Source organism: Gopherus flavomarginatus, chromosome 12, assembly GCF_025201925.1.
Source record: "Gopherus flavomarginatus isolate rGopFla2 chromosome 12, rGopFla2.mat.asm, whole genome shotgun sequence".
In the NCBI taxonomy this organism is placed as follows: Eukaryota; Metazoa; Chordata; order Testudines; family Testudinidae; genus Gopherus; species Gopherus flavomarginatus.
In genome coordinates, this window is record NC_066628.1 from 19,096,195 (window position 1) to 19,122,486 (window position 26,292).

The 26,292-nt window shown below is 41.3% G+C and overlaps 1 protein-coding gene and 1 pseudogene across 1 annotated transcript; both read right to left on the reverse strand.

Moving 5' to 3' along the window:
- Window positions 1-7,206: 7,206 nt before the first annotated feature.
- Window positions 7,207-8,325, reverse strand: LOC127032124 (olfactory receptor 4D1-like; annotated as a pseudogene).
- A 6,512-nt stretch (window positions 8,326-14,837) lies between these two features.
- Window positions 14,838-15,788, reverse strand: LOC127032126 (olfactory receptor 12-like). The gene has a single exon (XM_050919152.1). The coding sequence runs from the start codon at window positions 15,783-15,785 to the stop codon at window positions 14,838-14,840; it is 948 nt and encodes a 315-aa protein (XP_050775109.1). The 5' UTR covers window positions 15,786-15,788.
- Between the last annotated feature and the right edge of the window lie 10,504 nt (window positions 15,789-26,292).

Here is a 26,292-nt window from a genome sequence, read left to right on the forward strand (position 1 = left end):
AAGAGGTGCAGAACATATTAACCTTTTCCCTTTATAGTGGCTCATCCACCAAAGAGATTCATTCCATCTTACTGACTGATCTTTTCTGAGGTGAGCAGAAAAGTTGGGTCACTGTGTTTCGGTGCCTATGGATTCTGCTGCTGAACTTTAAATGCTGAAGCAGCATTTAAAAATTGTGAACACGATGTCCATGTATGCGCTTAGCCAGAGGATGTGAACACCTGATTTACATTAAAATTTTGGAAAATCTCTAGAGCTGCTTGAAAAAGACATTATTTCCAGAAAAACCTTTCAAAGAAAAAACATGAGATTTTTGGTTCAAACTTTTTTCACAGGGATTTTTTTTTTAAATGTGACAAAATGTTAGTGTTTATTTCATTGCTATTCAAAAACCAATTTTTCTTTTGATCCCTTTCATACTGACATTTTAATTTTGATTCAGCATTTGAAAAAAAACAAATTCTTGTTTTCATGTTTTGGTGTTTGTATTCTTCATATCCTCCCATGCATTTTCTCTCTCATTTTTAGTTTGCTATTTGGAAAAATGGGGGGAAGAGGAAGAGGGAAGAAAAAAGTGTGAGAAGGTGAAAAAAATGGCTTTACTTTACTTTTTGTCCACTTGAAAATGTAAAGACTGAAATTTTTGGTTCAAGGTTTCATGAAACAAATATTTATCTTCGAAATATTCAGATTTTTTTTAAATATTAAAACAGATTTTCCCATCCACAATTTGTTGACAGAATTATGTATTTACTTATTTATTCATCTGTTTCTGTAAAAGAATGTCAACCAGCTCTAAATGGCAGTGAGATATTGCTATGAGCAGTGTGGGGGGATGGTTTTGTGGGTAAACCATTAGCCTTGGGCTCAGAGGAGTGAGGTTCAATTTCTGTCCTGCCACAGACAATCTTTGTGCTCATGGATAACTTACATCCCCTCCTGGTGTGGGATTTTCCAAAGAGAATAAGGAAGTTAAGTGACCAATTCCACTTCATCTTCCCTTTGATCACAGCATTCGTAACCTCTCCAGAGTCCTTTGAAAATCACAAACTCGGTGCCTCAGTTTCCCTATCTGAAATGGGGGTAATTCTGCAGCTCCCCTGCTTGGCAGGAAGTCTGTGAGGCTCAATCCACTAATGATCATGAAACACTCAAAGTACAATGGCGATGAGGTGGATAACTTTGAGGGGAAGCCAGTGAAATTGTGGGGAGGAGGCATTGTCCACCAGCATCCTGTAGACCTCAGAGACTCTCTACTTTGATGCAGCTTTTAAGGTTTGGAGATTTACAGGGGACGTGTCCAAGGACTGAACTCAAGGTATCTTGATGTAAAAGCATGAGCCAAATTAAGTGACTACAGCTGTTAGGTCAGCTGCTGTAGGAGACCCATAAATCTCTGTCCATGCTCATGCCAATCAAATAGAGAGACACACTGCATTAGCATGGGATGCACCTCGATATCTGTTAAACACGTGGCTTTTGAACATTTCAGGCACTTTTAGGCTGGAAGTTTCCAAGGAGACTAAGAGAGTTAGGTGCCCAGCTCCTGCTGAAATTCTGATAGTTCTGAAATTCCAGACTAACGCTATTAGACAGCTAACGCAGGTAAGCTCTTATAAAAGCAAGAAGCCCACAATGGGAATCTCACTGTGGTTTTATGTGCATATCCGGACACATCCCTGGGCTCTTTCTCACTGCCATTCACACCTTCACACTGTCCCAGTGACATCTCTCTCAGTTCTGAGCAGCTTGCAGCCCTGCCATGGGAGAACCCTAGTCTGAGAGAGTTAGGCACAGGAAGAGGTCAGATGACTCTGTGAGTGTTAAATGTTATCTCTCCAAACAAGTCATTCTTTCTTTATCAGTCGGGTCTCTGAGCATCTGTCCTCCTTACAATAACAGTACCTATCCCTAGTATCACATCACATGTTTTATGAATCAAGAGTCAATACCTTACATGACCTGCTGTGTCTATGATCTCAGAGCCAGTTGCCTCCAAACGATCGAGAATAGCCTGGGAAGTCAAACCTTAGAGCTGATCATTGTGGTCCCGAGCAGCAGGGGAAGAAGACCTGATCCCAAGGATGAGAGCCCCAGAAATCTTTCCCTTATGTGCTTATTTACTCCCACTAAGGCTGATACTAGGAGCAAAGAGTGTCTGAAATACCCTTGAGCTTTGATAGGCACAATCAAGAATGTTGCTGCTTTGGAGATTTAGGGATTAGTTCAGAAGAGGAGTCATTAATAAATTCATGGCATTTTTCAGTCTCTTTATGTGTTTATTCTAGCCATGCAAATTTTAGATTCTTTGAAAATTCCTTCCTGTGCTGAGAGGCTACTTGGGATACAGTGGAAGAACTGGATATTTGACTGGCCTCCAAAGCTGAGGAAATCCCATGACTGCTAGCTTTTGTTCCTGGCACTGAGAAGGATAGAGCTAAACAAGGAGTTAGAGCAGGAGAGAAAAAATTCAAGGCTTCTCGGTTCCATGTCAATTCTGGATAGGTAGTGATCTCAATGATTAGTACAGGGGGTAATTGTATTTCTGGATCCCTCATGGGCTCCTTTGACATATATTGTCCAAGAGCTTTACTGAAGAACTGTTATCATTTGGTGAGATATGATTAAAAAATATCAAAGTCCAAAGTTGGTCTGCTTTTGGGCTCAGCAGCCGATATACAATCAGAGACCTGAAATGTCAATACTGAAGCTCAATACCTGGGGATGCCTGTGTTAACGAGGTATAAACATCTCATTTAGAACATCCTTCTACCTAATTTTATCAGGCACTTCACTTCAGTAACAACAGTGATGGGATCCTTTTTTGTGCTTAGAATAGAATAAAATAGAATAGAAATCTAACCTTTTGGGTTCTGACCATGCCAAGTCATTACAGGTGGAGTTGGGTGAATAGCAGACTTTTTTGGTTCACTGGCTGTTTACAAATTTGAAATTAATGTTCAGTTTCAGGTCAAACAGAAAATAACATTTAAAAAAAACATTTTTTTGATTGAAAAGTCCAAGAAGTTTTGACCTTGAAACAAACTGACACATTGGTAATGTCAAAGCAAAGTGTTTCATTCTGTATCAACCTGAGAAATTTTGTTTAGACTTTCACGCATTTTGCCAAAAGCAAATAAAATATTTCCAAAACCACAGAAGGCAAACAGCATGGTGGTAGTGGTAGGGTGCTCCCTCATAAGCCATACGCAGTGGTCATGGCAACCATCAAAAATGTAAGAAACCTGGATTCATTTCCCCTCAACACCCATCTGATGAGAATAAAGGAATTGAATGAGGGTCTCCCCCATTAAAGGAAAACACTGGGCAATGAGATAGTCTGGGCTGAGTTCCTCTCAGTCTCACCTATTGAAGCTGTTCAATACATTTTTATATAAATAATTAAACTTCCAATAGAGCAGGAACATGATCTTGTGTCTCCCTCATCTCAGGGGACCACATCACCAACCAAGCGGTAGAGCAATGCTCACTATCACCCAGGCCAAAGACTAGATATTGCCATTCATATTGGCAATTCACAGTCATTCATGATGACAGTGGATAGTCACTGGGCAAGGTGAATAGAATAAGAGGAATTAACTTCTAACCTGGAAGGTTGTGGGCAGGCCAATTCCAGTAAAGGTCCCCTCACTTTAGAATTGTCTACCATATTTTGCAACAGAATCTAAATTGGTTGACATCTTGGGCTTTACACCAGCTATACTGTTCTCCAAGGTTCTCTATTTATGTATGTAGCTGACAACTATATGGTCTTCATCTCTACAGCAGATAAACATGGAATTTCAAAAGCACTTAACAGTGGGTAGTTATCAATGGCTGCAGGCCAGTCAGCCTCACCTCAGTCCCTGGAAAAATCATGGAACAGGTCCTCAAGGAATCAATCCTGAAGCACTTAGAGGAGAGAAAAGTGAACAGGAACAGTCAGCATGGATTCACCAAGGGCAAGTCATGCCTGACTAACCTAATTGCCTTCTATGAGGAGATAACTGGCTCTGCAGATGAGGGGAAAGCAGTGGATGTGTTATTCCTTGACTTTAGCAAAGCTTTTGATTCGGTCTCCTACTGTATTCTTGCCAGCAAGTTGAAGTATGGGCTGGATGAATGGACTATAAGATGGATAGAAAGCTGGCTAGATCGTCAGGCTCAACAGGTAGTGATCAGTGGCTCCATGTCTAGTTGGCAGACGATATCAAGCGGAGTGCCCCAAGGGTCAGTCCAGGGGCTGGTTTTGTTCAATATCTTCATTAATAATCTGGAGGATGGCGTGGACTGCACCCTCAGCAAGTTTGTAGATAGCACTAAACTCGGAGGAGCAGTAGATACGCTGCAGGGTAGGGATAGGATACAGAGGGACCTAGACAAATTGGAGGATTGGGCCAAAAGAAATCTCATGAGGTTCAGCAAGGACAAGTGATGAGTCCTGCATTTAGGAGGGAAGAATCCTAAGCACTGCTCCAGACTAGGGACCGAGTGACTAGGCAGCAGTTCTGCAGAAAAGGACCTAGGAGTTACAGAGGATGAGAAGCTGGATATGAGTCAACAGTGTGCCCTTGTTGCCAAGAAGGCCTAATGGCATTTTGGGCTGTATAAGTAGGGGCATTACCAGCAGATCAAGGGATGTGATCATTCTCCTCTATTCAACATTGGCGAGGCTTCATCTGGAGCTCTGTGTCCAGTTTTGGGTTCCACACTACAAGAAGGATGTGGAAAAATTGGAAAAAGTCCAGCAGAGGGCAACAAAAATGAATAGAAGGCTGGAGCAAATGACTTATGTGGAGAGGCTGAGGGAAATGGGATTGTTTGGTCTGCAGAAGAGAAGAGTGAGGGGGGATTTGATAGCTGCTTTCAACTACCTGTTCTCAGTGGTAGCAGATGACAGAACAAGGAGTAATGGACTCAAGTTTCAGTGGGGGAGGTTTAGGTTGGATAGTAGGAAAAAACTTTTTCACTAGGAGGGTGGTGAAGCACTGGAATGGGTTACCTAGGGAGGTGGTGGAATCTCCTTCCTTGGAGGTTTTTAAGGTTAGGCTTGACAAAGCCCTGGCTGGGATGATTTAGTTGGGGATTGGTCCTGCTTTGAGCAGGGGGTTGGACTAGATGACCTCCTGAGGTCCCTTCCACCCCTGATATTCTATGATTCTAAGATTTTAGGAGCACCAGTCCCACTGAAAATCACTGATACACCTGGATTGCAGATCGGTTGAATAAGAGGCCTTTCTTTGCTTAATTAATTTTCACAGTCAACCAACAATTTAACCCCTTAAAAGTTATAAATATAAGAACTGCCATAGTGGGTCAGACCAATGGTGGATCTAGCCCAGTATCCTGTCCTTCAGTAGTGGCAAATGCCAGATGCCCCAAAGGAAATGAACAAGAAGTGATAATTATCAAGTGATCCATTTCCTGTTGTCCACTCCCAGCATCTGGCAGTCCGTAGCTTAGAGACACCCGGAGCATGAGGTTGCATCCCTGGCCATCTTAGCTATTAGCCATTGATGGACATATCCTCTATGAATTTATCTAATTCTTTTTAACCTAATTATACACAAAATATTTCACAAAAATTTTCAACAACATTTGCAATTCAAAGGTTTCAAAAATAACTTATTCTTTTAAAAATAAATATTCATGACATATTTGACTAAAATGATTAGGTTTTGATTTTTCAGTTTTGTTTTCTTTTCTTGGTTTTCTACTACTGCCCCCTTTTAATCTTTTTTTTTTACTTTCTCCCCTTTTTCTAATGAGAAATGAAAGAGAGGAAGAGAAAAAGGAGAAGAATAATAAACCCAAAGAGTGAATTAATTATATTTTGATTTTATGCTTTTTATTTTTATGCCTCAAAAATCCTCAAAAACGTATTAGAATATTTTCACTTTATTTTCTAATTTCAGTAAAGAGCCACCTTATTTTAAAATCATATCAGTAAAGAAATATTTATGATACATAATGTTTTCAACATATCTAAAAATGTTTTTGTCTCCTTCACACCCTGTCTCATTGCTTCTTTGTAGCCCTGTCCTCCTCATTTTCTGTCGAAAACCATTCCTTTATTATTTTTTTTACATTCCTGTTGTCTTCATTCATTATATACAGGTGTACTTGATTTGAAATTCATTAAGACTGTTTTTTTAAGATGTTACTGTCAGAAGTAGCTGCTAGCTGTTCTCTTAGAGCCACATTGGTTAGGAGATCTTACAGGAGTATAAATAGTCATAATTCATTTTGGATCTGAAAAGCCAATTTTGATACACATGGAGGGTCCATCTTTTCAGGAAAGAGAGACCTTTATTAACTATTTTTCACTATAGAACTTTCTTTAGGACATCAAATTTGAAAATATAGAACTGCTTGGGAAAGGAAAAAAAGAAAAATTTTCTTTGAAAAGTTAAAATAACTATTTTTATTTGTTTTCCTCATATTGTAAAAATCTCATAACTGCTTCTTTCTTTCTTTCTTTCTTCTTTCTTTCTTTCTTTCTTAGAAAAAAGGAGGAAATGTAGAAAAATTTCAAACTAAATATATTTAGGAAAGAAAGTTCCTTTTTCCGTGAATATAAAAATCTGGAAAATATATGAAAACATTTTGTAATGTTATTTATAGATTACCAGTGAAAAGGACACTAGAATAAATCCAAGACAAAATGTTTCCTTCCTCTATTTACACTGCACTTTTATATCATGATTGGCAGAAAAGGCCACCAAAGACGAATTTAGTTTAACCTGTGAAGTCATAGACAGAAATTGAAATATTATATAACAAAATTGAAACCAATTAATTCTTATAATAATATATCAGTGTTATCAAAGCACTCTGATATGAATTCACATGATAAATGTGGATAAATGGTATATATGTAAAAGGAAGAAAAGAATAAGCCATAAAGCAAAAGATTGTTCCTGTTCACCTGCTGGAACATTATATAGCAATTTCCTCACCACAATCAGTCCATTAGTTCTGATACACAATTTACTGAACAGATCTTTTTTTGGAGAAGGGACTGATTTTCATGAGTTCCCCATTAGTTGAAATCATTCTTAGAGGGATTTCAGCCAGCAATTCTCAGTGTCAAAAGCCCAACTGGTGGAAGCCAATTAGGAAGGATGCTCCCATTTCCTCCTGCTGGGAACTGACCCATTTACCCTCATGGAGCTATGTCTTATTTATACCGACTGCTTTTTTTACTTACATGGAGGTTCTTGCCCTAAGTCTATAATGTGTTTGTGAGAACAGATTCTCTTGAGTGTGCAGTATTTGATCTCTTTTTACTCCACACACTTTTCGCATGCCACATATATCTGCTGTCTGATACAGTGCACAAATTAGATTTTGAACACAAATGTAAGATTGGAAAATAAATGATGTCTCTCTTTCCCTCCCCGAGAAGAGCATTCTCCTCATCAGTCTCCTGATGGCCTTCTTCATCTCAGCATTTCTCAATGTGTAGATCATCAAGTTCAGCATCGGGGTGATTACAGTGTAAATGACAGATATCACCTTGTCCAGCATGAACTGCTTGAAGGGCCGAGCATAGACGAAGATGCTAGGTATGAATTGTAAACACACCATGATAATCTGGGTTCCACAGGTGGACAGAGCCTTACGCTTCCCTTCCATGACATGTGTCCTGATCTTGACTAAGATGACAGTGTAGGAAATCAGCAGAATGATGAATACTAGTATGAGCAGCACTCCAGCATTGAAGACCATCTGCCATTCAACCAAGTGAGTGTCGGTGCAGGCCAGTTTGATGACTTGTGGGATATCACAGTAGAAATTGTCCAGGACATTTGGACCACAGAACGGCAACTGGAGGAGCAGTCCAAGCTGAACAGCAGAGTGAACCAATCCACCCAGCTATGAATTTAAAACTAACACCACACACATACCCCGGTTCATGATAGTCATGTATCTCAGAGGTTTATAGATGGCCATGTACCGATTGATTGCCATTGCCAAAAGACAAAGCTCCATAGCGCCTCCAATTAAATGGAAGAAGAACATCTGGAGGATGCACTCATTGAATGAGATGGTTTTACTCTGGGTGAGGAGACTAGAGAACAATTTTGGAGCATTTACTGATGATTCACTTACATCCAAGAAAGCCAAGTTGGCCAGCAGGAAGCACATGGGAGTGTGGAGCTGGTTGTCGGTTAACATGGTGATGATGATGGTGAAGTTTCCTAGACAAGTGTTCACTAAGATGATGAAGAAAACCACAAAGAGGAATAGCTGCAGCTCAGGATTCTGAGTGAGACCCAAGAGGACAAATTCTGTTACTGGGGTGGTGAGATTCTTCTCCATTTATTAATTGCAAAATGTGCCTGCAGAAGGAACAATGATGATAATGATTATGATGCAATCCCACTGTATTACTGATATCAAATGAATATTAACTCCATTTTAACAAAAAAAACCACTTGCTTGGTAATTTCCTTTGTTTACTAAATTCCACTCTCCCCTCAGGCCCGTTTGTGAGTAACCTTGTTTCAGCAGAACTTGTGAGCTCCACCAGCAGTCATCTCCAGTCCTGGGGTCCTTGGAAGGGAAGAGGAGCCGTCTACACATTGAGATAAGCCTTTTGTAACCACTGTCTCCATTCATCTTCCTGCAGCCCTGAGGGGCACACTTCTGACTGTCCACAGATTCCTGATGGGTCCTAGGGGTTCAGTGTAGGGAAGATTGTGGATCACAAGGAAAGCGCTTCCTAATGGGGGTCTCTTATGCTAAATGGAAGAGAGCTAGATCCTAACTAGATCATCCCGAAAAACCACCTCAACAAAATATTTGGGGGTTTTTTTGCAAATAAAAATGTGGTTAAATAAGCAAAGAAACTGTATTTCCCTGATATTGAAATCCAAGTTTTCATTTCAATTTCAAACAAGTTTTTTTTTTCAAATTTCAAATTCTGCATGGAATTTTCATTTTGATTCCTTTTTTGGGAAACAAATAATATTTTTCCATTTTAATAGTTCTTACCTCTTTTTAGTGTTTCTCATATGTAAATTTCAAAGCACTTTACAAGGGAGGTCACTTTCATTATCCCTGGTTTAAAATTGGGAAACGTGGCACAGATAGGAAAGTGTCTGTTTGCTGTTCTCCTCACTCACTTATGCTCCTCTAAAAATAAAAGTCTCTATCCAAAGATACACCCACCCACCTCCTCCCCCTGCAATTACAGTGTGTATCGCTAATAGAATGTTGCAGATTTTCTGCAATAAGAGTCATTACCTCACACAACTGCTGTGCCTGTGATCTCAGAACTGGCTGCCTCCTTATAATTGAGGATGGCCTGGGGAAGTCACATCTTAGAGATGTTCACTGCCCTCCTGACTGGCAGGTGAAGTGGCACTAGTTCCAGAAATGACACATTCTCAGAAATATTTCCCATGATATCTCAATATCTGAATAGGTGCTGAGATGAAAAAACTCTCTGAAATCCCCCTGAGCTTTACTGGGTCTGATCAAGAAGTCGGCTTCCCAGAGCTTTGGGGTTCCCGTTACAAGGGGAATCATTAACAAGTTCACAGCATGTTTCATTATGGTTCATGTTTATTTTTAGCCACCCAAACTCAACAGGCTGGGAACATTTACGGTGTTGACTGGTACTGACACAAGGGAGGATATCCAGGACACAGAGGATGAACTGGGTATTCGTCTGGCCTCAGAAACATTGGAAATCCCAGGACTCCTGGGTGCTCTTCCTGGCACTGAGAGATCAGTCTGATCAAGTGGTTATCGCTGGACATAGGAGTCAGGACTTGCTGGGCTTATGCAGTTGGAGGAGGGGAGTGAGGTGTAGTGGTTGGAACAAGCAAGCATGGTCATGCCAGGTCGCTCACATTCACTTTAACATATTTGAGCCAAGAGCATAGCTGAATATTCTGATATTCTTTTGGTGAGCTCTGACTTAAAGGTCAAAGTTCAAATTTGGTCTCATTTTACACTCCACAGCCAATATAGAATCAGAGTCCACAAATTTCTACATTCCAGCTCAACAGAAAGATGGGAACATATGGTGTCAGTGAGGGACCTGAGATAAGCATCTCCATTAAAATGATTTTCTCCCTGACTTTGCCAGCCAGGTCATTTACATAAAACAATTAGCCGGTTCTTCATTATAACAGAGAGAGATAAGCTGAAGACAATGTAAATAATATTAGTTTCCTGCATTATGTCACATCTTTGATCTTGAGGTTAACTGAATGCAGTTTCATACATAATGTAAGGAAATTAAGACATGAAAGGAAATTAGCATATACAAGCTAATTTGGTTACATTGTAAAACTTCTAATGTGATATAGATAAACACAGACAAATACACTTAGTATCTACCCTTGATTTCTATTACTACAAATGAATGGGTTAATGACCGTTGGTCTAGTACATCTGTTTGAAATGCACGCACAAGTGAATTCTCCTGATACCACTGTAATTCCTCTTGTTAAATTGTTATGGGTCATACACAGATTACAGTGGCCTACATTCTTTGTTCCTAGATGTATACATTTACATTTAGCCATATAAAATGCATATTGTTTGCTTACACCCACCTTACCAAGCAAGCCAGATCTTTCTGTATCTGTGACCTGTCCTCTTCATTATTTACCCTTCCTCCAATTTCTGTGTTATCTGCAAACTTTATCAGTGATGATTTGATGTTTTCTTCCAGGTCATTAATAAAAATGTTAAATAGTACAGGACCAAGAACCAATCCATGCAGAATCCTACTAGAAACACACCCATTAGATGATGATTATCTTGGCTGAGAGAATGAAATTCAGAAAGTGGTAAATACATGGATGTTGACATATTGTTTTCAATAAGCAGTAGATGTTCTCCCATTGAAATCAAAGGTAAACCTCACAGTGACTGTAATAGCAGCATGATTGTTCTGAATCTGATCAGAAAATTTAAATCGTGGAAACATAAAAAGAGCCCACTAAACTAAAGGCCAGATGGTGAATGGACATCAGGCACTTAAATGAATAGCTTCACTGCAGCCAATAAGGTTAATCAAGGGAGAAAGGCCCAGCCCTCCAAACATATTTACATGCCTACCTCTCATTGAAATCACTGGGAGTTGGATGCCTTGGTACTTCTGAGGATCTGGGCCTTACTGCTTCTGAATATGAGTAAGAGTTCCAGGCTCTAGCCCTAAATCTTCACATTTTGGAAACAGAGAGACTACATGTCCCTTCATAATTAGATCTTTACTTAAATAGGTGATGCATTCAGATATTCATTACCCAAGTTTGCAAGGAAGAGAAACTCAGTAATCGCTGTCCTGGGACCTCTCTGTTAAATGCTGAGAGTGCACCCAAACCTATGAGTCATCGTAACAGGGTGCTGGCTAAAGAAACAAGCCAGGCCTCTGTTCACCCTGTTCCAGATGAAGAAGGGTATTAGTTGGGCTAGCTGAGGGGCCACACTCTAATTACCAGAGTGGATCCACCTGCAGGCCTGAGTAGCCAGCCTGCCCTATAAAGCTGGCTAAGAGACAGGAAAGGGAGGAGTGTGGGCTCTCGATCCCTGCTGGCTGGGAGGTTAGTAGTCTCCCAGAGTGTTGGTCTCTGTAGATATCTGTAAATAATAGGTGGTGGGAACAGATACAAACAGTAAAAGGACACAGGTGCTGCATTTCAGTTGGTCTCTGACTGCATTTGTGGAGGGGCTGGGAGAAGGTACCACTACAGTGATATACCACCAAAATACCTGATGAAGGTAAGTGGATTTTTGCTTCAGTGAAATGTACAGAATGGGGCCCAAAATGTTTTCATTTCATGGCCAGATCAAAAAACACATGTGTTTTCATAAGCGCCTGTCACTAAATTCACAACCTCTTGCAAATGCAGAGAATGTGCCTTGTTCTTCTTTCACTGACAGACGCTTTACAAAAGTACAGCTACATTGACTTCAGAGGAGTTACTCTTGATTCACAGCAAAGCAGAGGGAGACATCTCCCTCTGGCTCAGCCTAAGACTAAGTTCCCTTTGTGGATCTAGCCCGCAGTGACTACAACCTGATACAGGTGTCACATTGTTGACCATTTTCCAGCAGTTACCATGGCATCTGAGATACTGCAAAAACTAGATCCTCAGCTGCTGTAAATCAATGTAGTTCCATGGAAGTCTTTTTGGGCTTGACTAATGAAGGGACTTACGTACTGCAACGTCTAACTTTTAGGCACTTTGTCCCTGATTTATCAAGGTATTTAGGTACCTAGGCCTTGATTCAACAAGGGATATAGGTGGTGTGATGATCAGAGTCACAAGTATTAACTTTTAGGTGCACTGAAAATTACGGGCATTCACAAAGCCTTAGTTCGGTGCTCAGGCTTCCCGTACAATGAATGCAGGGAGACAGGTGCCTGAGAATGGGATTCACAAAGGCAGCATGCTGGATGGCTCCTTGCCTAAGCTCGCCAATGGGAGGTGCCAAGCAGAGGGCTGTATATTAAGCCCCACCCCTTTCAGGGTGTTCTGCACCTACCTCTGCTTGTGATTCTCGGCTGTGAGCCCTCACCTGGAGTTTGGCACATAAGGCATTTCTTGCAAGCGGTGGGGAAGAATTCCCTCCCTCATTGCTTTTAGCTCAGTGGTCCAGGTGCTCTCCTAGGAGACCACGGGTTCAAATAGCCCTGAGGGGTAGAAGTGGGCTGAACAGGGCTCTACCACCTCCAATGTAAGGCTCTAACCAGTGGGCTATGGGATGTTCTCATGTTGGGCCCCTTCAATCTCTCCCATTGGTGTAGTCCCATTTTGAATAAATAATCAAAGCAGCACTGGAGAGAGGGTGGGGGGCAGATCCAAGGTCTTCTACATTTGGAGTAAGGGTTCTAACCACCATGATATAGATTCATTCTTATGCAGTCTCTCTCTCTCTTTCTCCCCCCCCCACCCCAGGCCATATGATTCTTTCTATTCCTCCAAAGTTGAATGACTTCAAGAGGAGAAATTGAGGGAGCTCCAGATCTGAATAGCTCATAGCTTAGTGGTTCGGGCCCTCATCTGAGAGGCACCAGATTCCTGTTCAGCTTCCTTCTTCCCTTCAGTGGGACATGGGACTAGGACCAAGTGTGTCCTCAGCACTAGACTGAAGGTTAGAAGGGAGGTCCTGCCCCTCCTCTGCCTTTTTATGTGGATTTATGAGCACATCCTACCAGATCAGGCCCTGCAAGTGAGCTAGGCAGAGGAACACCCACTTTCTCCCAGACTGGGAATTTGCACTGGGGCTCAAGTGAATGATAGGTGTCCAGATCCCCAAGTGAGGCTGCAGCGCACATGCCCAGAGGCAGAAACACAGACACCTAGGGAACATTTACACTGGGAATTTAGGCACTGAGTGACTTTAGGGGCCTAAAGGATTCAGCTGCTGAGCAGAGGTTTTATGACTACCAGGGGGTGGGTCTAGGAGGCCTCCCCTTCAGTTAAGTGGTCAGTGTAGCAAGCCAGGCTGTGGATATATCCAGTTCAGTTTCCCCCTTCTACCTGACAAGATGAAGGGTTTGCCCAATAGCATCTCTCTGTTGGATGCTCAACTGCTGCACAATAGACTCATTCTCACTCCCTTTGTTGCTCAGTGTATATTTAATTATTTCATACAAAGTGGAACAGCTTCTACAGGAGAGATTGAGAGACATTCAGCCTACAATATCCCATAGTCCAGGGTTAGGGCACTCACCTAGGAGGCTAGAAATCCAAGTCCAAATACCAACCGCACATCACACAGGGAGGGGATCTGAACTCAGGTTTTCTACATCCCAAGTGAGTGCTTCAAACCATGAGATAAAAGTTATAAGGGAGGCCTCACCTGCCCCCACCACCATCATTTTGTGTCTGTTTAGTTATGCTCTGAGACCACCTACCAGATCAATCCCCACAGGCTAGGCAGGTGGCTCAGGAGATCACCATGCCTGCTCTGAGGACCCCATTGGGACTTAGGGATCAGACAGGCACCCAGGCACTTACACTAAGGTGGCTGTGCACATGCTGACTGGCAGAAACTAAAGAGCCTCGGGGACTTGAATGTTGGAAAGTCAGGCACCTAGGGATTTTAAAGGCTTACAGGGTTAAGCGATAGGGGTTTTGTGGAGCTCAGTGGCACTGACATGTTGGATTTAGGCACCTAAAGTAGCAGTTAGATGCCTAAGTCCTTTTGTAGAGCACAATAATTTCAGCTCCCCAAGGATTTGGAGATGGCTCTTACCTATTCTACAGATATAGGAATGTAAAAACATACATAAAGATTTGAAGTCTATGGAAATACTTTATTGTTTTTAACATGCTATATTGCCACTTGACAGAGAAATTGCCATGTAGCATCAGCCCTGTGGTTCTTCTAGTCCAGGCACTCATCTCCAGTGGTAGTCAGTATCAGCTGCTTCAGAGGAAGGAAAATTATAGGCTAAACTGTGAGGAAAATTTCATCCTAGCCCAGGCAGTCAGTGGTTGGCTCATGTCCTGAAGCATGAAGGTCTCTTCAAATAATAAAGACATTTTAGAATTCTGTTAGTCTCCATGTCTGAATGATCTCATGAGCCACCAACATGCACAAGTGTGATTAGAGTGTTAACTAGAGAGGGAAGTGATAGTGACCGTCAGAGAGAAAGAGATGGACATACAGATGAGTTGTACTAGATGTCCACCCACATGTCTCAGAAAATCATTGGTTTATAGCCAGATAAGAAATAAGAAAGAAAAACAATGAAACAGTGTGTCATAATTTTGTAGTTTTTTCTTGTTGCTCCAGTTCTTTGTGCAAATTAAAAAGAATGCTGACACGCTGTGTTCTGTCTCTCTGTCGAAATGCAAAGTTCATTTTGTCAAGGATTTGTGGCCCATAGTCCTTCTCAAAGCTTCTTTAACATCCTTGTTTCTCAGGCTGTAGATGAAGGGATTCAACATGGGGATGACGAAGGTGTAAAACACAGATACTGCTTTCCTTGGGTACAGAGAAGATAACCAAGTGGGCTGGGCATACATGAAAGCAGTGGTCCCATAAAATAAAGTCACAAGCAACATGTGGGAGGTGCAGGTGGAGAAGGCTCTGTGCCTGCCCTCAGCAGAGCTAATCCGGAGGACGGTGGAGATGATGTAGATGTAGGAGATGAGCACAATCAGGGCAGTGCTCGCTATGATGAGGCCACATAAGGTAAACATCACAAGATTATTGACGTACGTGTCGCTGCAGGAGAGACTGATCAAGGGAGGGCCATCACAGAAGAAATGATCAATCTCGTTACGCCCACAATATTGCAGCTTAAAGGTGAAGCCTGTTTGCACCATAGCATTCACACAGCCGCAGATATACGACCCTACCACCATCTGAATGCAAACCCACTTGGACATGGTGACGGGATACAGGAGCGGCTTGCAGATGGCGGTGTATCGATCAAACGCCATCCCTGCCAGGAGGAAACCTTCGGTGGTGAGGAAGAGACAGAAGAGGAAGAATTGGGTGGCACATTCATTATAGGAAATGGCTTTGCTCCCTGATAGGAAGCTTGCCATGGCTTTGGGTGTGATGGTGGAGGTGAAGCAGAGGTCTAAGAGTGACAGGTTCATGAGGAAGAAGTACATGGGAGTGTGAAGGTGAGAGTTGACTCTAACGATGAGGACCAGGGTGGTGTTTCCCAGCACGGTTACTGTGTAAATCACCAGAAACAAGACAGAGGGGATCATCTGGCATCCTAGACCGTTTTCAAACCCTAGCAGGAAGAATTCCATGACTGCTGTGTGGTTCCACTCTCTCATTGGCGCCATGGCTGTTAAATTCTTTGGAAAAAGTGTGATATAAGGATTAAAGAAGAGGCAAATGAAGAAGATGCAATGACGGGCTTCATGAAAAGAGGGAGGATGGTCATGTAGAATAGACCCTGGTCTGAGATTCAGCAGATCAATGTTCATTTTCCAGCTCTGCCACAGACTCCCTGTGAGGCCTTGGCCCAGTTACTTGGGCTGGGATTTTGAAAGCAGCCAAAGGGAATTGGGCATTCAATTCCATTCAATTTCAGTAGGATTTAGTCACCTAGGATCAGATTTTTGAAGGCATTTCTGTGCCTAGTGGAATTTTCAGAAGCACCAAGGCACAAAAATCTCATTGATTTCAGTGAGTGCTAGACATCTAGATGCTTTTGCAAAATCTCACTAGGCTCCTAGATTCATAGATTCCAAGACCAGAAGCAGCCATTCTGATCAATACCTTTAATCCTAAATGCCATAAATTGATCCTAAATATCTTTAAAAATCAGTGGTCTAACTATTAAGCTCTTGTGAAAACTCTCAGCTTTGATATTTCTGTCCCTTAGTTCCCAGCTCTGAAAATGAAGATAATATTATTTCCAGAACTCAGAGGGTGTTGTGATAATAAAATCACTAATTTTGGAATTGCTCAAATGCTACCGTGGCAAGGGATAAAGTACCTTGTGAGTGATTTTCAAAATGAGCCACTCAACACCCCATTGATTTTTTATAATATTTGTGTCCTTAATTCACTAAAGTTCTATTGAAAATCTTATCACAGATAGATTGAATTTGATGGCAAAGCTGCCTTTGACTTGACTGTAAGCAGATAAGGCCCTTGTAATCCAAGTTAAACAAATTCCTCATAAAATTTGAGTTGTTCTTTTGGAAGGCATCTTTTCTAGACTAGCAGCCAAATTAACCTGCTATTCCTTACAGCTGTAATACAAAGCACATCTCTTTGGCCAAGTTGGACAATTGCAGACTCTATCCATTCATGTGTGATCCCATTGATTTATAAAAGGGTGGGAGAATGAGACTTTGACATCAATAATATTATACAAGAAGATTGGATGACCTTGAAAACTGGAGTAATAGAAATGAGGATGAAATTTAATAGCATAAAGTGCAAAGTCATGCACTTAGGGACTAACAGGGTTTTTGCTATAAGCCGTGGATATATCAGTTGGAAGTGACAGAGTAGGAGAAAGACCTGGGTGTACTTGTTAGTCACAGGATAACTATGACCCATCAATATGATGTGGCCATGAAAAAGGCTAATGCAATCCTAGGAGGCATCAGGAGAAGTATTTCCAGGAGAGACAGGGAAGTGTAATTACCATTATACAAGGCACAGATGAGACCTCATCTGGAATACTGTGCGCCATTCTGGTCACCCATGTTTAAGAAAGATGAATTCAGACTGGAACTGGTACAGAGAAGGGCTACTAGGATGATCAGAAGAATGGAGACCCTTCCTTATGAGAGAAGACTTAAGAATCTTCACTTTTTTAGCCTAACCAAATGAAGGCTGCGGAGAAATATTGTTATTTATAAATACATCAGGGAGGGAGAGGAGGTCTTTAAGAGCCAATATTGGCCTTAGAACAAATGGATATAAATTGACCATCAACAAGTTCAGGTGTGAAATTAGATGAAGGTTTCTAACCATCAGAGGAGTGCTGTTCTGAAACAGCCTTCCAAAGGGAGCAGTGGGGACAAAAAACCTAACTTATGAAGGGGGTTGTATGATGACACTGCCTACGATGGCACGTGACCCATATGCAGCTGCTAGTAGCAAATATCTCCAACAGCCAGAGATGGGACACTAGATGGGGAAGGCTCGAAGCTACTACGGAGAATTCTTTTCCAGGTGTCTGGCAGGTGCATTTCTCCCACTTGCTCAAGGTCTAACTGATCTCCATATTTGGCATCAGGAAGAAATTTTCCCTTGGCCAGATTGGCAGACAATGAGGGTTTTCTCCTTCTTCTGGAGCATGAGGCGTGGATTAATAGCAGGGTTGAACTAGAGTAAATGGTGGATTATCTATAACTTGAAGTCTTTAAATCATGATTTCAGGACTTCAGTAACTCAACTCAAGGTTACAGGTCTATTACAGAAGTGGGTAGGCAAGGTTCTGTGGACGTGCAGGAAGTCAGACTAGATGATCAGTGTTTCCTTCCGGCCTTAAAATCTGTGAGTCTGGGTCGGTCCTGGGTCCGGTACTATTCAATTTTTTGATTAATGTCTTGGATAATAGAGTGGGGAGTATGCTTATAACATTTGTGAATCATAGGTTTAAAAGGGACCACAAGGGTCATCGAGTCTAAACCCTTACAAAAAGGCAGGATTTGTTGCTTCTAAACCATCCAAGATAGATGTCTATCCAACTTGGATGACATCAAGCTGGATAGACACGTATCTTGGTGTTCACAAGCATTTTGGAGGACAGGACTAGAAATCAAAAGGATCTTGACAAATTGGAGAAATGGTCTGAAATGTGCAAACTGAAATTCAGTAAAGAAAACTTGAAAGTACGATACCTAGGAAGAAAAAACATTCATTGTATAACTACAAAATGAGAAACCGTTGGCTAGGTGATGGTACTGATGAAAAGGATCTGGGACTTATAGTGGATCACAAATTGAATATGAAGCAACAATGTGAAGCAGTTGCGAAAAGGCTATCATTCTGGGGTGCATTAACAGGAGTGTCCTATGTAAGACATGGGAGGTAATTATCCCACTCTACCTGGCACTGGTGAGGCCTCAGCTGGAGTACTGTGTCCAGTTCTGGGTGCCAAACTTTAGGAAATTTGTGGACAAATTGGAAAGAGTGCAGAGGAGAAAAACAAAAATGATGAGAGATTTAGAAAATCTGACCTATAAGGAAAGGTTAAAACTAGGCACGTTTAGTCTTGAGAAAAGAAGACTGAGGGGGCACCAGATGAGAGTCTTCAAATATGTTAAGGACTGCTATAAATAGAATTGTGAGCAATTGTTCTACATGTTCACTGAAGGTAGGACAAGAAGTGAAGGGTTCAATCCGCAACAAAAGAGATTTAGGTTAGATATCAGGAAATTTTTTCTAACTGTAAAGGTAGCTGAGCTCTGGAATAGGCTTCCAAGGGAGGCTGTGAAATCCCTGTTATTGGTAGTTTTTTTTTTAAACAGGTTAGTCAAAGTTGTAAAAGAATTCACAAACTGTCACTATAGATGTGATTCTCTTTTATCAGATGAAACACAGCTGAGATCTTATGATTGGAATCTAAGGCAACACCTGAAGATGTTCAGGGAATCCTGTGAAGATGCAGAGATGTTTGTGTTTCTCTGATTCCAGTGAAGTGTTAGTTCTTCCTCATGTTACATTATTGAAGTTGGGATTTTCAGTGGTATGCATCTCCTATTGAACTGATTGAACTAGCAAGTTTCAGACTCTGCTGAGTACTGCAGGCTAATTTTTGGAGGAAAATCTTTCAATGGTCTTCTTGAATTCTCTCATTCCTCCATTTCAGCACTATCCTAAGCACCCCAGCCCAACGTGCTCCTCCACTCCCAAAAGAGGTTAGTTGTATTAATGCATTCGCTGTTGTGAGAGCAGTAGATAGGTCACATCAAATGGCTCTCTCTAAATCAGGAGGTTAATTACTTTTGTATATGGCATGGCAGAGACTAACTCTCCATGTTTGATGTGCACACTTCTAAAAGGACTTTGAGAAAATGAAAAGGGTTCAGAGAAGAGAAACAAAAATAAGTTGAGGTTTTACAATGAACTAACAAAGGAGATCAATCTATTTAAATTATTCAAGAGATGGTTTAGACATGATTTGATCATGGTCTGTAAATGCCTGATGGTAGAAGATATTGTCTTTTTTAGACACATCACCACAATTGGAGCTCATGAACATACAGTTGCCCTCAATTCATGTAGAAAAATTGGAATCAGTGCAGAAAACAACCACGAAAATTATTTGAGTGGCGAAGAAAATACCGTACAGTGATAGAATTAAAGTGCTCAATAAGTTTAGCATCTCAAAACCTTGATCAGGAGATGATCATAGAAGCATTGAAATGTAAGGCTGGAAGGGACCTCCAAAGGTCATTTAGTCCATTCCCCTGCACAGAGAAAGGACCAAGTATACGTAGACCGTCCCTGAGAGGTATTTGCCTAACCTGTTCTTAAAAAAACCCTCCAATGACAGAGATTCCACAACCTCCCTTCAAAGCTGTTCCAGTGCTTAACTAACCTTATAGTTGGAAGGTTTTCCTAATATCTAACCTAAATCTCCCCTACTGCAGATTAAGCTCATTACTTCTTTTCCTGTCCTCAACGGACATGGAGAACAATTGATCTCTGTCTTCTTTATAATAGCCCTTAATATATTTGAAGATGGTTATCAGGTGCCTCCCCCTCCTCAGGCTTCTTTTCTCAAGACTGAACATGTCTGGGTTTTTTTAAACCTTTCCTCATAGGTCAGGTTTTCTTAACCTTTGATCAATTTTGTGGTCTCTTCTGTACTCTCTCCAATTTGTCCACATCTTTCTTAAAGTGTGGTGCCCGGAACTGACCTAGTTCTCCAGCTGAGTTCTCAACAATGCCTGGTACAGTGGGACACTTATTTCCTGTGCCTTACATACAACATTCCTGTCAGTACACCCTACCCAGAATGATATAAGCCTTTCTCACAGCTATATCTCATTGTTGGCTCATATTCAATTTGTGATCCACTATAACCCCCAGATCCTTTTCAGCAGAACTACCACCTAGCCAGTTGCTTTCCATTTTGTAATTGTGCAATTGATTTTTTTTTCCTAGGAAGTATAGTACTTTGTGCTTTTCTTTACTGAATTATACCAAACCCAAGAAAGATCTCTTCAGGATCCCACTAGATATGTTCCCCCACTTTGACAGCAAACCACCTATAGCTACTGTTTGAGTACAGTCTTTCAGTATTGTACCCAACTTATAGTAATTTCATCTAGATCACATTTCCTTACTTTGCTTATGACAATGGAACATTCAAGAAATATAATTTCTACAGCTTTGCCCCTATCCACTAGGTCAATGATCCTGTCAAAGAAGGAAATGAGTTTGAATTGGCATGATTTGTTCTTCACGAATCCGTATTGGCTATAACTTGTTACCCTGTTATCCTCCAGCGGCTTACACATTGATTATTTAATCATTTGTTCCAGTAACTTTCCAGGTACCAAAGTTCTGACTGATCTAAAATTCCCTGGGTCCTCTTTCGTCCTCATTTTTTTAAAGACAGAAACTATGTGTGCCCTTCTCCAGCCTTCTGGGACCTCACCCATCCTCCATGAGTTCTCAAAGATAATCGCTAATGATTCTAAGATTGCTTCATTTAGTTCCTTAAGTACCCGAGGATGAATTTCATCAGGCCCTGTTGAGTTGAATACGTTTAACATATCTAAATATTCCTTGACCTGTTCTTTTCTTATTTTGGCTTGTGTTCCTTTCCCCTTGTTGTTAGTATGAATTGTGTTAAACTTCTGGTCACCATTAAGCTTTTTAGTGAAGACTGAAGCAAAACAGCCCTTAAATACCTCAGTCTTCTTAATATTATCAGTTATTGGCTCTCCTTTCCTATTAAGTAGAGGACCTACACTTTCCTTTGTCCTTCTCTTACTCCTAATATAGTATTAAAGAACCTCTTCTTAGTGCCTTTTATGTCCCTTATTAGGTGTAACTCATTTTGTGACTTAACCTTTCGGATTTTGTCCCTTATGCTTGTGCTGTTCTTTTGTACTCATCCTTAGCAATCTGTTTCAATGTTTTTTATTCCTTTTTCATTTTCATAACATTAAAAAGCTCCTGATGGAGCCACATGGGCCTCTGACTATTCTTCCTATCTTTCTTCCACACCGGAATAGTTTGCTGTAGCACCTTTAAGACTGTATCTTTGAGAAACTGCCAACTCTCAGGAACTCTTTTTTTTGTTTACATTTTCTTCTCATGGGACCTTACCTACCCATTTCTTTGAGTTTTGAAGTACATTGCCCTTATTCTGCTGCTCTCTCCCCTTCCTTTCCTTCAAATTATTAAATTTATCATTTATCATTGATCACTTTCACTCAAATTACCTTTAGCCTTCAGATTCTCAACCAATTCCTTCTTGTTAGTCCTAATCAAGTCTGAAATGGCTTTTCCCTTGGTTACTTGCTCCATCTTTTGAAACAAAAATGGTACCTCAAACATTCCAAGAACATGTTGACTATTTTGTGTTTTGTCATATTACTTTTCCAAAAGATGTCTTGGTAGTTAAAGTCCCCCATTATTATCAGGTCTTATGTTTGGGATAATTTTGTTATTTGTTCTAGAGAGTCCACATCCACCTCCTCTTCCTGATTTCATGATCTATAGCAGACCCCTACCATGACATCACCCCTGTATTTTCACCCTTTTATCTTCACCCAGAGACTTTCAGCTGATCTGCCTCTCACCTCCTTCTGGACCTCAGAACAAATCTATGAATCTACAAATCTGTGTGGTCTCCTTAAGTCATAAAATTATTTAATTTAGGTCTGATTTAAAAATCTGATAAATTACTTGTGTAGGAGATTCAACCAGACACACTGAAACACATTCACACATATACTGCCTCCGACCAATGCTTTGCTGTTACAAAATGCTTATTTGCATATTAGCATGTATCCCTGCTGACAAAAATGGAAAACTAAAAGGATAAAGACTGCATACTTAAAGTCCTTGGAACTTTGTGTCTCTTATGGCACTTCTTCAATATTATTTGCCATTGATGGTGATTGTCTCGGCTCTGATGCTTCTTTTGCTAGCTGGCAGGAGAATGGTGACTCACCAATCTGTGAAAATTATTTGAAGTTGAGGATGCTGTTGGGTTCCTTCACCAACACAGGAGATGAAGAAATGCCTTTTCATCCAGTCCCGTGACTTCTGGAGATAAAGATACAATAGCATAAACTGATGACCTGTCTCTGACAAGGCTTCTTAAAGTCTCATGGCTTTTTCTCTCCCTCCCATAACTCCACCCAGGGGCCCCAGGACAAATCAGGATAGAGCACTCCCCCTAGAATTACTTGGCATTTCACCCAACAGAGAGAGATTCAGACACTGTAATCAAAATCAGGATGGTGGGGGAAGATATCTCCATTTTGGAGAAGTCATCTGAAAACCCAGCAGCCTCAGCACTGTAAAATTGAACATTGCTGAGTGTATATTTCCAAACAAGGAGATATGTATTAGAAGTGGCTTTTATTTTCCCCCTAAGAAATCCAACAGGATTTCTTAAAGTATCTTAAAGTAAGGAGTTATACTTTAAACATATGTCTTTCTTGTATACATGTAACAGATAAGGCATTGTAACCTATGTTGGGAGTGGAAGGGGGTGGTTTTCTGATTTACATAATGGTGGGAATCAGCTCCATTGACTCCAGTGGAGTTACTCCTGATTTTCATCAGGGTGAGGTGAGAGGCAAATCAGACCCTCAGTCTGTAGCCAGACCCTGGAAAGTTCTCTGAGTGTGTCTGAAATTAGACTGATTAGATTTGATTGGGTTAGCAGGTCAAATGGTATTTTTGTCTACTCCTTGAAATGATTAATTTAACTCTGAGAGTCAGATGTTGGGTGTGACTACCTGTACTTATCAGTTTAACATTTCCCTGAGAGGTGTGAGTGTATCCCACAATTCATTGTGAAAATGTCCCCCAAGATAGCATGCCAGAAGGTGGGGAAAAGGACAATGAGATTGTAGTGGGTTGGTTACTCGCTCCTGCCCTTCAGGGCTTAAAGCAGCCCTGGAGACAGCTGCAGCTCTAAAAGCTGGGCTGACTGGGGAAGCAGCCTCAGCTGGGCCATGCCCCAATCAGGCCACAGCTGGTCCCTGTAAGAGGCTGCGAGTCAGAAGCCCAAACAGTCTCCCTCTGCCTGTACAGGAAGAAGGGCCTGGCTGTAGGGAGCTAGAGACAGGGTACCTCAGTGGAGCAGGGCTGGGGAAAGGCAGAGGAGCTGGGGAGCTCCAACCTGGAAAGGCCCAGGCTGCGGCCTAGCATAAGGCCAAGAGGTACTGGGGATTGCAGAGGGCAGCCCAGGGGTAGGCAAAGGCAGCAGGTATAAACCCAACCTTGCCGGTGATGAGTAGCTGAAACTGCAGCCTGCCCCAGGGCGTGGGCATAGACAATGACTGGCAGTAGCCATATACTTAGGTGAGGTGGAGGTTCCCTGGGGAGGGGGAGACCCAAAGAGAAAGGGCTTACTGCTCAGGGGCAGCACCCCAGCTAATAGGGCACCAGGGTCCTGAGAGGGACCCGGGGGCCAGAGGACAGGCCGATCACCAGCCTGCAGGGGGTGCTCCAGCGCTGGCACAAGCTGATTCCTGGAACAGACCAGCAGGAGGTGCCACAGGGTTGAGTCCGCATGTCTACAGGGATGCCTATCCTTATCCAGATGGGCACACATCTTTTGCCTGATGCTATGTGGGCACCATGTTCCAGCACAACTGGCCAAGTGTGAATGCACACTGCTGAATTTGTTTTGTCGGTAGTGGAACTGGCTGGAAACTCAAATTCACATTCTGTGGGAAATTCTGAAATTTCAAAAAGAGAAGTTATGCTGAAGAAAAAAAATAATTTCCCACAGACCAGAAATTCCCAAATTTTGTTTAGAATATTTTGTTTTGACTTTCAAAACGTTTCCACCTCCTCACAAAGTGCTCAAAGAGCCAGCAACCTGCCAGGCAGCAAAGTGGGAAGTTCTGGGGTCCTGGAAGCCCCATATTCTCTTTTTACAAGCACTTAGATGCCTTATTTCCATTTAAATCAGTGGAAGTGAGGCACATTTGTAAATGCCACCTGGTCTAAAAATCTGTCCCCAAATCTATTAAGGACTGTGAAGCACTCAGATACTGCAGTGATGAGCTAGAAAAGTATTTAGAGAGTAGAGCTGATCTAAAATTTACCCATGGAACAACTTTTTCTTCAAAGAAAATGCTGTTTTGTTGAAATTGAAACTTTCCATGGGGAAGTGTCTATTTCTTCAAAATTTCATTGAAAAAAAGGAAATGAATTTTTGTGACAAGATTTGCTAAGCATTTCAACAAAAGCTCCATTTCAACCTTATTGGAATGTGATGTTGCGATTTTTCATTTCAAAAGAAACTTTCTGTTTCAAAATTTATTGTATTTTAGCAAATACAATATAAAATTTAAAAAATGCAGATTTTTATCCTAATGGAATATTTTTATTGACCCAGAAAGAGGTTTTATCCAAAAAAATTGCTTTGTAAGAATTTTTGAGATTTTGGTTTTGTCCCAGTTTGTTGCCCGATACTCGAATGGTGTAAACTGAGAACTTCCATGGAAATCAAGGCTGCAACTCCACTGACCAGCTCTATATTTCAATCTAACCCCCTTTAAACTAAGTGATAACTAAGGCCTCACATGCTCATTTGAACTAATCAAAAACTGGTAAATATTTTTTCATGAAAACTCCTGAAAATGTGAAATAATGTACAAGTATCAGAAAGCAATTTTTCCTTAATTCACCATTTTTCACAAAAATGTGTATTGAAAATTTTATTTTCATTTTTTTTCATTTTTTGGTTTCCTCTTTTTCCTTACTTTCTCCTCTCCCCCAGCCTTTGCTTCATTTTCCATTTTTGCCACTGAAAAAAAGAAAGGAAAGTAGAAAGGGGGAGGAAAAGTTAAAAAAAAAACTGAAAAGCAAAATGTTACATTGTGACACAGAAAGGGATGATATATGTCACACATATCAATGAGGTCATGGTGTTCGCCCTCTGCAATGTCATCATAGCTGTCACTGTGGTGTCCCCTCCTATGCCTTCATCCCCTCCACCATTCTCAAGGCCTGCTCTGCAGTAGGTAGATATAAAACCTTCTTCACCTGTGCCTCCCACATGATGGCCATGAGTCTGTTCTATATGACAACCTTCTTCATCTATGCCCAGCCAGTCACTATATCCATTCCCAACCAGAGCAAAATGGTGTTCATGTTCTATACCCTGGTGATCCCCATGCTAAACCCTCTCATTTACAGCTTCAGGAACAAGGATGTGAAAGAGGCTCTCGGGAGTATGATGAGGAAGAAGAAGGTTTTTTTTTTTCTTTCAATTAACTGAATAGAGTCCTGGGTCCAGTGGGCTCACAGTGGGGGTGCACACCACCCTATTCTGGAGCAGAGCAGGTCTAAGGATGCACACCACCCTATTCTGGAGCAGAGCAGGTCTAAGGATGGGAGTTCAGTCTAGTATTCCAGCTGAATGTGTGGTCCTTAGGCTTTAAGGCATCCATTCCATCTCTGCTATATATCAGAAAGGAAAAAAACATTCCTGTCCATCATTTGCTAATCGCCTTGTGCTATAAAACATGTTGGTCGATAGCTCCTAAATACACTGGTTTGGTTCAGTTCAGGTGCTATTTCCACCTTCCAACATATTTCTTACCGTCTCGATAAGCCATTGACCTGTATAACATCTTCAGTTAAGGATGTACTGAGATGAAGTGGATTTCACTT

Bases quoted from the DNA above. Each gene is read 5' to 3' on its own strand.
- LOC127032126 (XM_050919152.1), bottom strand. From the start codon at position 15,785: ATGGCGCCAATGAGAGAGTGGAACCACACAGCAGTCATGGAATTCTTC.